This window comes from Pelobates fuscus, chromosome 11, assembly GCF_036172605.1.
Source record: "Pelobates fuscus isolate aPelFus1 chromosome 11, aPelFus1.pri, whole genome shotgun sequence".
Classification (NCBI taxonomy): Eukaryota; Metazoa; Chordata; class Amphibia; order Anura; family Pelobatidae; genus Pelobates; species Pelobates fuscus.
In genome coordinates this window covers 31,842,854-31,857,249 of record NC_086327.1, presented here as the reverse complement: position 1 = coordinate 31,857,249, position 14,396 = coordinate 31,842,854, and the positions used below count along the sequence as shown (strand labels likewise).

The 14,396-nt window shown below is 43.9% G+C and overlaps 1 protein-coding gene across 1 annotated transcript in view; it reads left to right on the top strand.

Annotated features, from left to right (window-relative positions):
• Positions 1 to 3,656, top strand: part of NECTIN2 (nectin cell adhesion molecule 2) — a 50,193-nt gene extending 46,537 nt beyond the window's left edge. The window contains exons 8-9 of the mRNA XM_063437019.1: positions 834 to 905; positions 2,513 to 3,656. Coding sequence (XP_063293089.1) covers positions 834 to 905; positions 2,513 to 2,677 — 237 coding nt within the window. The 3' untranslated portion in view covers positions 2,678 to 3,656. The remainder of the gene's footprint in view (positions 1 to 833; positions 906 to 2,512) is intronic.
• Positions 3,657 to 14,396: the final 10,740 nt, after the last annotated feature.

Below are 14,396 nucleotides of genomic sequence, written 5' to 3'. Positions count from 1 at the left end.
CCCTGGCACTGGCCCTCCGTTCAGTAATAAATTACTTGCAAGCGGTTTAACACTGAATAAGAGTACCTTGGGCAGTGGTTACACTTTCAAAAAGATAAGTCCTGCGCTCACTCCCATCACTCCTGGGCGGCAGCAACGACCACAGTACACATCAGCCCCAATATATAAAGTGGTTAAACTTTGTTTAACAATACCAATTCATACATGAAATGGGCACTGTGATTGGCTGAAAGTAGTCAGCCAATCGCAGCTGCCCATTGCTGCTTAGGCTAATGTTTCCTCCTTAGTCAAAGCAGCACGTAGGGGATAGGCAGCTGATGACTCTTGTATAGCATTAGACATTAAAAATAGTTTAACACTGAATGGAAGGACAGTACCATGGACTTCAGACACTATAACCACATCAATAAGATAAAGCTGTTACATTATCTATAGTTTCCCTTTAAGACACAGAATGGTACTTACCTAATCAGACTGGCTAAACAACCATTCCTTGTCCCCACAGTGGAAGTCATCTATTTTAATCTTAGAATCAGAATGGCTGCTGTCATCACGTGCTCTTGGAAGCTATTTTTTCAATTTAATAACAATCAATGTGTGGGTTTTTTGAAAAACTGAAGTACAATTCCCAAATGACCACCACACCCACACAGGTTTTTTGTACTGTCATCACAGTAGACCTTTCTATAGCTTTATTACATGAAATGTAAAGGTTGGTAGCCTATTTGTAAACAGATTAATAAAAATGCTAAGTTTTTACTACTTTTAGCTCTGCGTACACTTTGACTAGGCGATGAAAGACCATGTTTAATTAATTTGTGTGATCTCCACAGGCTAAAGAAGAAGAGCTACTTGAACTCAAACCCCCGATTCATTTTATTGAAACCACGGATGAATTACAAATGGTAATAGGCAGTATAGATTGATAAACACCATCATTCTTATATATGTCTCCTTGGTCACCATTCTGATATTCTGTTACAAAGTTTTGACTTAATTAGTATATCAAAAAATGTAATTATGCGGATTTACGATCTATTTATACTATAATATATATAGTTTTGCTGGTTTTGTTTAAGAATGGTCAACAAACTCTTCTTTAACATACAAGTACAGGCATCTGAAAATCAAACCATTCTCTCAACACTGAGCTGAACTCCGCAATCAGCACTCTGTTTTCTCAGTGTTGAGTGATGTCCTGCTGCATTTTGTTTACGTATTATTGTGGTGCCAGTTCCAAGCCCGTAATTTTCTTCAAACGCTGCTTAATCCTGATGTTCTTTGATATAATTCCAATTCTTGATCTGCAGATCCAAAATATGAATCGGCCTTAATTCAGTGCAAATGCATAAACATGCAAAAGAGCAGTAAGGGAAAATTACATTTATAGCAGACATCTAAACCTCTAAGGAGGACTCGCAGACCATTTGTGGATGGTTATAGTCAATAGTGCATTATATTACTGGTTTACTGATTTTATGGTTTTGACCTGTCTTGTATGACTCTTTCTCCCTCTCTCTTTCTCCCTCTCTCTTTCTCCCTCTCTCTTTCTCCCTCTCTCTCTTTCTCCCTCTCTCTTTCTCCCTCTCTCTTTCTCCCTCTCTCTTTCTCCCTCTCTCTTTCTCCCTCTCTCTTTCTCCCTCTCTCTTTCTCCCTCTCTCTTTCTCCCTCTCTCTTTCTCCCTCTCTCTTTCTCCCTCTCTCTTTCTCCCTCTCTCTTTCTCCCTCTCTCTCTCTCCCTCTCTCTCTCCCTCTCTCTTTCTCCCTCTCTCTCTCTCTCCCTCTCTCTCCCTCTCTCTCTCTCTCTCTCTCCCTCTCTCTCTCTCTCCCTCTCTCTCTCTCCCTCTTTCTCCTTCTCCCTCTCTCACTCGGCTACGTTTTCCATGAACATGTTTGGCTCGTTCCCTGACCTCTTTATTCACTATCTATATCTTGCCCTCCATTCTCCTCCTCATACCATCTACTGGTCATGTATCCTACGAGAATACCCCAGTCTATTTACCATCTATCATTCTTCAACCTTCGTTGTAAGGACCAGTAATATATCTTTAAATCCCTTCCTGTTTGTATCTTTCTATAAAAGTAGATTTGTTTTGGGTTTGTTATAGTGTGAGTCCACATGGTGAGCCCAAGCAGGCCACTATCAGAATGGGGACTATTGGGGTGGAATGCTGCCTAATTAGAATATATCTCTGGCACTAAAGGATTTAAGATATTGCAATGTATGGGTAAATTTCAGGCAATCATGTTTCCATGGTATAGCAATCAATGCAGGACAACGTAGAAGAAAAGGTTGAAGGTGGAAGATTAATGATTAGGATGCAAGAGATGATTCATGAAAAGAAATCAAGAGCTAGAGGGGTGGGCCATACTTTAAACAGTTATGGAGAAATGAACACAACCAGGAGAATGACGCAGGGCTGTTCGATGATGCATGGTTGTTTTAAGTTCTGTGTGTAGATACATTTATATATCCATTTATCTAACCTCCTTTTTATTGTTCTACTTTCCAGACCCCCAACAAGGACCCACTGCCCATGAATTCAGAGTTTCCTTCAGCGGCAGATGATGACTATCTAGAGCAGCTTAATCCTATATACAACGAGCTGTCCCTCCCAGAATCTGCATCCCATAAAGAAGATCAAGGCTTCATGATGTCACCCGCAGTTTATGTGTGATGTACAGGACCAGGACGTGGGACGAGACAAATGTTTTACGTGCAAATACCAAAGTGCTCTTAAATACACTCACCACCCTGTTAAAACTGTATATATAAACATGGCCAAGAGTTATAGGTTTATATGCCAAGCAGACACAGAGCTGTAGATTGTGTTAACATTTCTTTTCATTGTGAGGTATGAATTTTCACAGAGAAGCCCATCTGTACAACAAGGATTTAAATGCACGTGTTTGTAGAATTTGTGCATGTATACTCACACAGAAGTGTGCCACGTAGATTGATATACACATATGTGTGCCATATGTGTGCACAGACATATGGAATATAGGTTTCTATGTGGCATTACTTTATACTGTGCCTTATAGACTTATGCACTTCGAAATGTGTGAAACGAGGTCCTACAAAAGACATCTGCCAATTATATGTAATATGTGGGTGTACTTGTACACTTTTTATAGTACTGTGGGGTATCCGTTTCTAACCAGACATTGTTGAGTGGTTTTACACGGGCGTTTAACAATATATTTTTTATAAAGACAGTGCTGTGCAAAGTGTATTTTGTATAAACTCGGTTCTGTAAGATATAGGCTTTTGAGAAGCAACACTAAATATTGTTATAAATAAATTAGTACCTTTTTTTTTTTTTGTACAGTACATAGATCGCCAAGGAAATTGCAATTGCATCTACAGTTCTCTGCAGTTTCAGATGTAGTGAATAACCCCCAGGGGTGTATGTGAGGGAATGCTTTTTTGAAAGTTATGTGTACAGGAGAAGAGTTTTTCTGTTACGTGTTTGTCGATGAATGCAACATTATTGTGTCACTTTCTAACTTTGTATGGGCTAGTTGCATATCTTGTACTAATACTGTGATTCTTTACCAAGCTGTGCAAGTCCTTTTAAATTTCTTTGATCCGAAGGGCTGTGTTTAGCAGCTCTCTATTTTTGATAAATCATTAAATGTTTTTTTTTGTATTAATGTGTGAGTTTCATAGACTTGTTTCTATACTCTGCTAACATTGGTTCAGTGAATGATGTGCTTTACTGTGCACAAATGTGCGTCTTTTCTCAAGTTTGCCGGTAAAGATCACTTGCAAAGTTCCCCCTGCAAATTATTATTTAGTGTGTTGCCAAGAATGTAGCACTGGATGCAAGAGATGAGGCAATAAGTAACATGATCTTACCAAAACTTCCATGTGGTGTTTTTCAGCTTCTAACCAGTTACATTTCCACGGTTACCCGTTAGGCTGAACCCTTGTGTTCAAGCAACCCTGAAATTTGAAGATAAACCACATGGAAGTTTTGGTAAGATCATGTTCCTTTTGGACACCATTATCTAAAAGGAATATTCTAGCTAGGACTAGCCAAAATGAAGAATATCGAGGTATGGATGGTAATTGATTATATAAATGAAAAGGGTAAACCATAACTAGCATACACACGCAAACCAAGATCAGAAAAAAAGGGAACTTCAAATGCTACATCACCAGATGGCAAAGGGCAGAAAAACTCAAGACTGTCATAGCACAATTGACGCCTGGTTGAAGAAGTCCCTTTTCAGAAAAGAACAAAGAAGTCTACTGGTGTAACTCCTCATCACAGAGGGGAAACTACACTTTCTCCATTGCTGTCCAAATATACCAAACAAGGCTTCGTCTTCTCTTTCAGACCCTCTATAATTCTTATAGTATTCTATAAGAGCGCCTGTACTGCAGTTGTGCCAATCTCAATTTGTGAAAAAAAACTACATTACAAATATATACCTGAGGTTGTACATTACAGCCTTATATCATCCTCTGCACATTACAGATTTTTTGGGGACTCACTATACATCATACTCTGTACATTACAATTATATATCATCCTCTGAACATTAGATATGTTACATTATGAGCATTACAGATATATCATCCTCTGAACATTAGATATGTTATATTATGAGCATTACAGATATATCATCCTCTGAACATTAGATATGTTATATTGTGAGCATTACAGATATATCATCCTCTGCACATTACATTACATGGTTATTTAAGACTACACTATACATCATACTCTGCACATTATAACTATATATATTCTCTTCAACACATACGGATATGTTATAATTTTTATATAAAATATGCATTATTCTCTGCAAATATGCATATTACATCGATTTATCATTTTTTGCAAATTGCATTTTTGTTATACAAATTATACTTGGATTTGGTTCTCTGCACACTGTAGGTCCATTTGGCTCTGCACATTATGATCATATTATACCTTTAAATTGGCTATATATGTTACATGAAGAATAGGTTCTACTCCTCTTTTCCCGTTCATTCTGTTTTTAGGAATCCTGTCATTTTTATTTTTTATAATGCTCTAACTTTAAGGCTTATCTTGAGTTAAACACAGATTCACTGCAGCTTAAAATTCACATTTTCAAAATCACCCAAAAGCCTGGGGCCAGTGGATTACATTGATGAAGTATGAACGAGATTAGGTATGCCGAGTGAAGTTGGCATAAAGGAGCCTAGGGACAAATAGATGGGGAAGGTATCCTTCATGTTAAATACCCTCCCCACCTACTCTGTAAAATAGTACAATGTGAGCAAGATATATATTTGCTGCAGAGGGATTTAGATAGATTGGGGGGACTAGGCACTCAAATGGCAGATGAAATTTAATGTTGAAAAATGCAAAGGTATGCACTTAGGCGTAAAGAATCCACAAGCAACGTACGTATACCCTTAATGGAAGTGAATTAGGGATAACAACACACGAAAAGGACTTGGGAATTGTTATAGACAACAAACTATGCAACAGTGTGCAATGTCAATCACCAGTAAGGCCAGTAAGGTATTGTCATGCATGAATTAGGGCATTAATTATCTGGGTAAGAATATAATTTTGCCTGTTTATAAATCACTGGTAAGACCACATCTTGAATATGCTGTGCAATTTTTGGCACCTGTTCTAAAGAAGGCTATTATGGCCCTTGAAAAAGTGCATAGGCAGGCTACAAAATTAATCGAAGGAATGGAACATTTCAGCTATGAAGAAAGGTTAACAAATTTAAACCTCTTTAGTTTAGAAAAACGTTGCCTCAAAGGGGATATGATAACATTATACAAATATATCTGGGGCCAATACAAACCATTGTGTGGAAATCTATTCACAATCCGGACTTTACATAGGACACGAGGTCATGCATTTAGACTGGAAGAAAGAAGATTTCGTCTAAGGCAAAGAAAAGGGTTTTTTTTTTTACTGTAAGAACTATAAGTATGTGGAATTCTTTGCCTGAAGAAGTGGTTTTATCAGAGTCCGTACAGATGTTCCAACAGAAACTAGATGCATACTTGCAAAAACAGAAAATTCAAGGATATAACTTTTCAATGTAGGGTAATAACTGCTTGATCCAAGGATTAATCTGACTGCCATTCTGAGGTCAAGAAGGATTTTTTTTCCTAGTTTGTTGCAAAATTGGAAGTGCTTCAAACTGGTTTTTTTTTGCCTTCTTTTGGATCAACAGCAAAAAACAAATGTGAGGAAGGCTGAACTTGATGGACACAAGTCTATTCTCAGCTATGTAAGTATGCCAAAATGTCCTGAATTTCTAGGGACAGTAACTAGCTTTGTTTAATTTTTTTCTTTTTTTTTTAAATGTATTATAATTCCACTATCTCACCACTTTTGCACATTCCCTAGGTACTTATTCTTTGACAATTTAGAAGTTTGCATATTCAAAAACTTGTTTTATTTTTGCATCAATGTACAAAACAGAAATTTGATTTGTACCCACGATTATCACGGTCCTAAATGGATTTATCAGTCGTACATACATTACATACATAGTAACTGGCTCCATACCTCTCTATATTATACCACCCTAATCTAACATCAAATATTGTTGTCATTCCTGCTCATAGTGTTGATATGGGAAGCAGTTTCATGAACATTCTAAGTATACGTTCCTTGATTATACCATGACTTCATATTAAGCTGAGTGTTCAGTATGAGTCACATGCTTGGAACGATGAGATGATCCTTGTTTCTGGGAATAAAACGTGATTTCACTGCTCTTTTTAAAATTCCATTCTGATGTGATAATATTTTTTTCTAATAAATATATGAAGACAGATTTATTTCCTTTTTTTGGAGCATTATTAGCGCTGCTCACAGGCACTGGAACATAGAGAAGACTTGAGATTATTTGTAGAGTTCTCAACAGTTGCATATCAAATATAATAGACCACACAATTTCTTGACTTCTCCGACCAAACCCTTATTTTTAGACGCATCTAAACAAGGTTTGTTCAGATGGGTCATAGGCAAATACTGAAAATTGAGCAGTAATGATCACTAGTATTGTCTATACAGCATGGTTCAGATGACTGAGCAGAGATATTTATGGGACCAATCATTTGAGATACACTCTTACCGATGTCTAATGAATTAGTATAATAAGTATTGCAATGATGGGCAATATTGATTTATGGATATAGAAATCTAAATGGTCTTCTTTAAGCTATGGGGGATAAATTTGATCGTGATTAGGGAATGTCCACTATGCCAATTTGCTGATGATGAATTAGGACCTGTTTGCTACAATAAAGGGTTGGATATGTAACTGTATTTGGGGAAATCTCTGTAACACACCCAGCAGTAAGAGCTGAAGGATCAGCTGTCCGGTGATTTGAAAACCTGCATTGTTTGATATATCACCCAAGACCCACTAAGCATGCTCATGACACAAGTTGGCACTGCATCCATAACCTGGACAAGGTTTGCTAGTAGACCGAGTAGGATACTGCCTACAGGTTCATTTCTACAAAGGGTGCCTATTATTGCATCAAATACGCATTTATTCCTTTTCTGATATATTTTCATATGTCTATATTGCCACATGATAATTGCATTTATTTTTTATTGTTGAAGTTGTAAGTGAGAGAGATTGTTCTCGGATCTCTTCTGTGAGATTCAAATTTTGGGGGGAGGTTCTAGCTTCTGAGAATTATGTGCCTTTAGACAGTGGTGTATCCTGGTTTTGTGCTGCCCTAGGCATGACAAAACTCAAGCACCCTCCTCACCCCCGCCCAGCCTTCTAAACACACATACACATATACACTCAGTGTCAGACACACACACTCTAACAGACACACACACACACTCTAACAGACACACATAGTAACACACTAACAGACACACACATAGTAACACACTCCCTAACAGACACACACATTCACTAACAGATACACACATAAACACAATCACATTTAAAAAAAATATTTTTTAATTCAATCCCCCCAGCCTCCCTACCTGTGGGAGTGCTGGGGTGGATTCTCGCTTTCCCTGAGGTTCAGTGGGGCTGCTTGGCGGCCGGCCGGTCACTGCAGTCGGCAAGGGAGCACTCAGCTCCCTTGCACATCGCGTAGTAATGCCGGGGCCGGTGTGACGTCATATTCCGGCTCTGGCATCACTGCGGAGCGTGCAAGGGAACTGAACAGGAGGATCAATGCTCCCTCGCTGCCAGCCATCCTACTTTTTTTTTGTTAAATTCTTTGGAGTGGTTTGACAAAATCCTAGGTGCACCATGCCACTCAGGGATGGGCCCTTCCTGAGCTGCACTGATATTGCAAAATTTTAACTTCCACATTATGAGTGTGAACTCCATCCAATCCGGATGTGAATGAATGATAGTTTGACAACGTTGGGGGGCAGGTTTGCGTAATGCTCTATTGATAGTGTCCAGTAGTGAGAATGAAAATAAGGAGTATATTCTCCTATTAATGCAGTGCCTTACAGACCCATTTATAGAGGCATACGCATTTATCGATTGGGGTTACAGCATTGGTTTCAGGCTCTGTTAAGACTCGGTTACAGTGATGCTCTTCTGTTGACACATGTAAACTCTGTGCTGTATGCTCTGATTACCTTATAAAGATGTTCTCCAACCGATGGGCTGAATCCAAGAAACCACAGAAATCTCACTGCAGGCGTTCGCAGTACAAGAGCACGCCATCCCCTCTGTAAGAACTGGCCAGGAGTCACGGTTGCTAGGAGACCATTGCAGGTATTTCATAAAGCCCTGGGAGCAGATTTACTAAAGACAAGGAGCGAGCGAATGTTTCCTTAACCCATTATGCGTGCGCGCGAGGAGAGTAACAGTGCTATGCGTTGCTCAACACCCTCTGCAATCCAAAAATAGGCTGGTGGGGCTAGGTGCATTCAGAGGCAAAATATAAACTGCAGTGTGTCAATTATAAACAGGCAAATAAAAACGAGTAAACAACGTCACATAAAACACAAAACTGTTATAAGTCTATAGACATGAAATCAGTTTCCATTATTGTATGACAAGCACGATGGTCAGGACTCAGGGAAGATGCAAAGATCAACAAGTAAGGTCAGTTGAATTTAACAAGTGAAACTACCAAGAGTCTCGAATAGAACAGGAGGGGCTAAAAATATATATTTTAAGGCCCTTGTTTCTATTCCCTATTTATTTTTCCACGATTGCCTTTTCTAAACTGCTGCATCCATTTCCTTACTAATTTTTGTCTGCTTCTACTTCATGCATACAAACATACACTATTAACCCCTCGCTCAAACTCCTACTACTCCTGGGTGGCAGCAATGAATATAGTGCACATCAGCCCCAATACATACAATACAAGCCAAAGAAAAAGAAAAAAACGTAAATAATATTTAAATAACTGGAGGTTTTTTAGTATTACTCCAATGGGCATTTAAGTGTAAGCTCACTCGTTACGGCAAAACCTATTGAGTCCTGCAATAACAATGCACCTTGCTCCTTTCAGCGAAAAGGTAAAATCTCTAATTTAACACGGAGGATAATCAATTATTGACTTGGAACCAAGATGGAGGCCTGAGAGTCTAGGGTACAGTGCTGTGGTTTTGACAGACTGTGAGGTTACCAGTATGAAACCCAATAGTTGGTATAATAATAAAATAAAGTCCAAGGTAAAAAATCTATTAAGGGCAAGTCAAAGGCAAGGTCAAGCAGTCCAAAAGTCAAATACCCAAACAACAAAGGTTCAGAACTGAAAGGGCAAGTCACAGGTCAGGTAACTAGGGGCGCAGTAATTACACAGGTAGGTCACAGGGAAGAAGCACAGAACAACCGAGCAATTGTAGCTCAGCTGTTCACAGTTTAAATAGGGTGCTAAACGTAAAAACACATCTATTCTGACTTGCCTCCGGACAGCCAGAATCAAGGGAACTCTCTTTAATTAGCAAAGATCCCCAAAGGTGACAGATATCCAGAGTCGGCTCTAGACTTTATGAGGCCTTAGGCGAAACTCAAACGAAGTCCAATTAACACCAAAATTGAAAAATGCATGCGCATTAGGTCTCCTCGGCCGGTGGGCGAGATTAGTCTCACCCACCGGCCGACGTAATCACAAGGAGGAGCGTTGCGGAGGCGGAGACAGCGGCGAGGGACATCGCCGCTGTCCCAGGTAAGTCACTGAAGGGGTTTTCACCCCTTCAGTAACCGGGGATTGGGGGGTGGGAGGGAGAGGGACCCTCCAGTGCCAGAAAAACTGATCGTTTTTCTGGCACTGGAGTTTCCCTTTAATTAAGTGGTTCCGGTGTCTATAGCCTGTCCCTGCAGGCTTTTTAATGTAAACACACACTGTGTGCAGCACTGGTTAGTTCATATGGCAGATCATGTGGGTGGGGCATTGTGATGTCACATGGGGTGTGGGGGGCGGCAAATTTTTATTTTGCCTAGGGCGGCAAAAATCCTTGCACCGGCCCTGACTGTGTTCGAAGGGGGGTGATAATGTGTGGGACAGTGGGTTGATTCTGTGAGGGGGGGGGGGGTGATACTGTGAGGGAGGTGGGTTGATACTTTGAGGGAGTGGGGAATACTGTGGGGGAATACTGTGAGGGGGGTGAGGGAGGGGGGTGATGGTTGAGGAGGGATACTGGGAGTGAGGGATACTGGGAGGGAGAGGGTAATTCTGTGGGGGGGTACTGGGAGGGAGAGGGTAATGCTGTGGGAGGACTAGTGGGAGGCAGAGGGTTAAAGCTTTGAGGAGGAATATTGGGAGGGAGAGGGTTAATACTGGGAGGGAGATGGTTAATGCTGTGGGAGGACTAATGGGAGGGAGAGGGTTAATGCTTTGAGGGGGAATACTGGGAGGGAGAGGGTTAATACTGGGAGGGAGATGGTTAATGCTGTGGGAGGACTAGTGGGAGGGAGAGGGTTAATGCTGTGAGGAGGAATACTGGGAGGGAGAGGCTTAATGCTGTGGGGGAATACTGGAAGGGAGAAGGTTAATGCTGTGGGAGGACTAGAAGGAGGGAGAGGGTTAATGCTGTGAGGGGGAATACTGGGAGGGAGAGGGTTAATGTTGTGGGGGGTACTGGGAGGGAGAGGGTTAATGTTGTGGGGGATACTGGGAGGGAGAGGGTTAATGCTGTGGGGGGAATACTGGGAGGGAGAGGGTAAATGCTGGGGGAGGGATACTGGGAGGGAGAGGGTTAATGCTGGGGGGAATACTGGGAGGGATAGGGTTAATTCTGGGGGGATACTGGGAGCAAGAGTGTTAATGCTGGGGGAATACTGGGAGGAAGAGGGTTAATGCTGGGGGAGGCGGAATACTGGTAGGGAGAGGGTTAATGCTGGGGGGAATACTGGGAGGGAGAGGGTTAATGCTGGGGGGATACTGTGGGGAGGGAATAATGGGAGGAAAATGGTTAATGCTGGGGTGATACTGAGAGGGGGGGTTAATGCTGTTGGGGGAATACTGGGAGGTTGAGGGTTAATGCGGGGGGGAATACTGGGATGGAGAGGGCTTATGCTGGCGAGGGATACTGGGAAGAAGAAGGTTAATGCTGGGGGAGGGATACTGGGAGGGAGAGGGTTAATGCTGGGGGAGGGATACTGGGATGGAGCGGGTTAATGATGGGTGGGGGGAATACTGGGAGGGAGGAAGGGGGTGAGTAAATACCTTGTTTCTCTCCCTGGTGGTCCATTGGGCTCCCTGGTGGTCCTGTGGCCATGGCCGCCGGTCTGCAGCTCCGCAGTCTGCAGAGCTACAGACCATGTATCAGTCAAAGAGTTGTAACCCATGGCAACGCTCTGATTGGTCATAATTTGCGAGACACAAGGTCTGCAGATCAGCTCACTGAGGAGCTGCAGACCTATGTCTGCGCTTGACGCTCTCTGCCAGGACAGACAGCACGGAGCGGCGTAGCACCCGGCAGCATATCCAGCAAGCCGCCGGGCCCCCTCCTAGTGTTGGGCGACCGAGGACCTGAGACAGTCTGCCCTAGACATGTGCAATTCATTTCGGTCCGAATAGGAATTCGGACGAATTTCGGATGATTCGGACATTCGGGTACTTCCAAATGTCCGAATTGCCGAAGTCCCGAATTGCCGAAGTGCCGAATTGCCAAGGTCCCGAAGTTCCGAAATTACCGAATTTCCGAAGTGTCGAAATGCCGAAGTGCCGAAGTTCCGAAGTGCTGAAGTGCTGAAGTGCCGAAGTTGCCGAAGTTCCGAAGTGTCAAAGTTCCGAAGTTCCGAAGCACAGTATTGCCTAAGTACTAATATACTTACCCAGTGAAAGAAGAAGAATGTTACATTGCATACAATTTTAAATAAAAAGTATACAAACATAGCCAGGATTCAGCTGTAAGCATTTGCAACACTTACAACAATCAAGTAACATACATTCATATAAAATGTAAGTTACTTGGCCAGTCAGTGTAATGACAGGAATGAATAAGTAGATAACTCCCTAATTCCCACGGTATTAAGGAGCTATCTACTAAAAGGCTGAACGACCTAAATTGGTCTTTCAGCCAAATTTACTAATACTAAGTAAAGATTACTTAGTATTAGTAAATTATGCCTCTACTCGCTATACCTCGAGTAGGGGCATGTCTATTAAAAGCTGCTCACTGTAAAAAAATAAACTAAAAAAATAAGGTCCCCCCTCCTGAGCCCCCACTCGCGCATCAATCTAAGGGGGGAACCTATTGACCCCCGGCCCCCACCCCTGAGCTGCGGGTGGGGGCCCTAATGTAAAATAATGGGGTGGGGACCTATTGTCCTCCCCTCTGGCCCCCACCCCTGAGCGGTGGGTGGGGGCCCTAATGTAAAATAATGGGGGGGGGGACCTATTGTCCTCCCCCCGGGCCCCCACCCCTGAGCGGTGGGTGGGGGCCCTAAATCAGGATAAGGGGGGGGACCTAATGTCCTCCCCCCTGGCCCCCACCCCTGAGCGGTGGGTGGGGGCCCTAAATTATAATAAGGGGGGGACCTAATGTCCTCCCCCCTGGCCCCCACCCCTGAGTGGTGGGTGGGGGCCCTAAATTGTAATAAGGGGTGGGACCTAGTGTCCTCCCCCCTGGCCCCCACCCCTGAGTGGTGGGTTGGGGCCCTACATACTAATAAGGGGGGTGGACCTAATGTCCTACCCCCTGGCCCCCACTCCTGAGCGGTGGGTGGGGGCCCTACAGTAAAATAAGGGGGGGTGACCTAGTGTCCTACCCCCTGGCCCCCACTCCTGAGCGGCGGGTGGGGGCCCTAAATACTAATAAGGGGGGGGGGGACCTAAGGTGTCCTCCCCCCTGGCCCCCACCCCAGCCCTCCATAGGTGAAGATGGATAAAAAATTTTTTAATTTTTTTTATAATTGCGTCGGTTATTATATTTTTTTATTTGGCCTTTTTTGGGGCTGAGAAGATTTTAGAAGAAAGAAAACATGGAAAGTTTTATTTTTATTTTTTACAGGTACTTAGTTAAAGGTCCCCCCCTCATTAGTTTTTAGGGTGAGGGGGGTAGGTAGGGGGATAAGTTGTATTGGGGGGAGGGGGTGACTAGGGGTTTGGGGACCCCTAGTCACCTGGGGGGGAACTTTTTTTAGGGCCCCCACCCGCCGCTCAGGGGTGGGGGCCAGGGGGAGGACCTTAGGTCCCCCCCCCTTATTACAATTTAGGGCCCCCACCCGCCGCTCAGGGGTGGGGGCCAGGGGGGAGGACATTAGGTTCCCCCCCCTTATTAGTATTTAGGGCCCCCACCCGCCGCTGAGGGGTGGGGGCCAGGGGGGAGGACACTAGGTCCCCCCCCTTATTCTTGTATAGGGCTCCCACCCACCGCTCAGGGGGGAGGACACTAGGTCCCCCCCCTTATTACAATTTAGGGCCCCCACCAGCCGCTCAGGGGTGGGGGCCAGGGCGGAGGACACTAGGTCCCCCCCCTTATTAGTGTTTAGGGTCCCCACCCGTCGCTGAGGGGTGGGGGCCAGGGGGGAGGACACTAGGTCCCCCCCCTTATTCTTGTTTAGGGCTCCCACCCACCGCTCAGGGGTGGGGGCCAGGGGGGAGGACACTAGGTCCCCCCCTTATTACAATTTAGGGCCCCCACCCTCCGCTCAGGGGTGGGGGCCAGGGGGGAGGACATTAGGTCCCCCCCTTATTAGTATTTAGGGCCCCCACCCTCCGCTCAGGGGTGGGGGCCAGGGGGGAGGACATTAGGTCCCCCCCCCTTATTAGTATTTAGGGCCCCCACCCCCCACTCAGGGGTGGGGGCCAGGGGGGAGGACACTAGGTCCCCCCTTATTCTAGTTTAGGGCCCCCACCCATCGCTCAGGGGTGGGGGCCAGGGGGGAGGACATTAGGTCCCCCCCTTATTAGTTTTTAGGGGCCCCACCCGCCGCTCAGGTGTGGGGGCCAGGGGGGAGGACATTAGG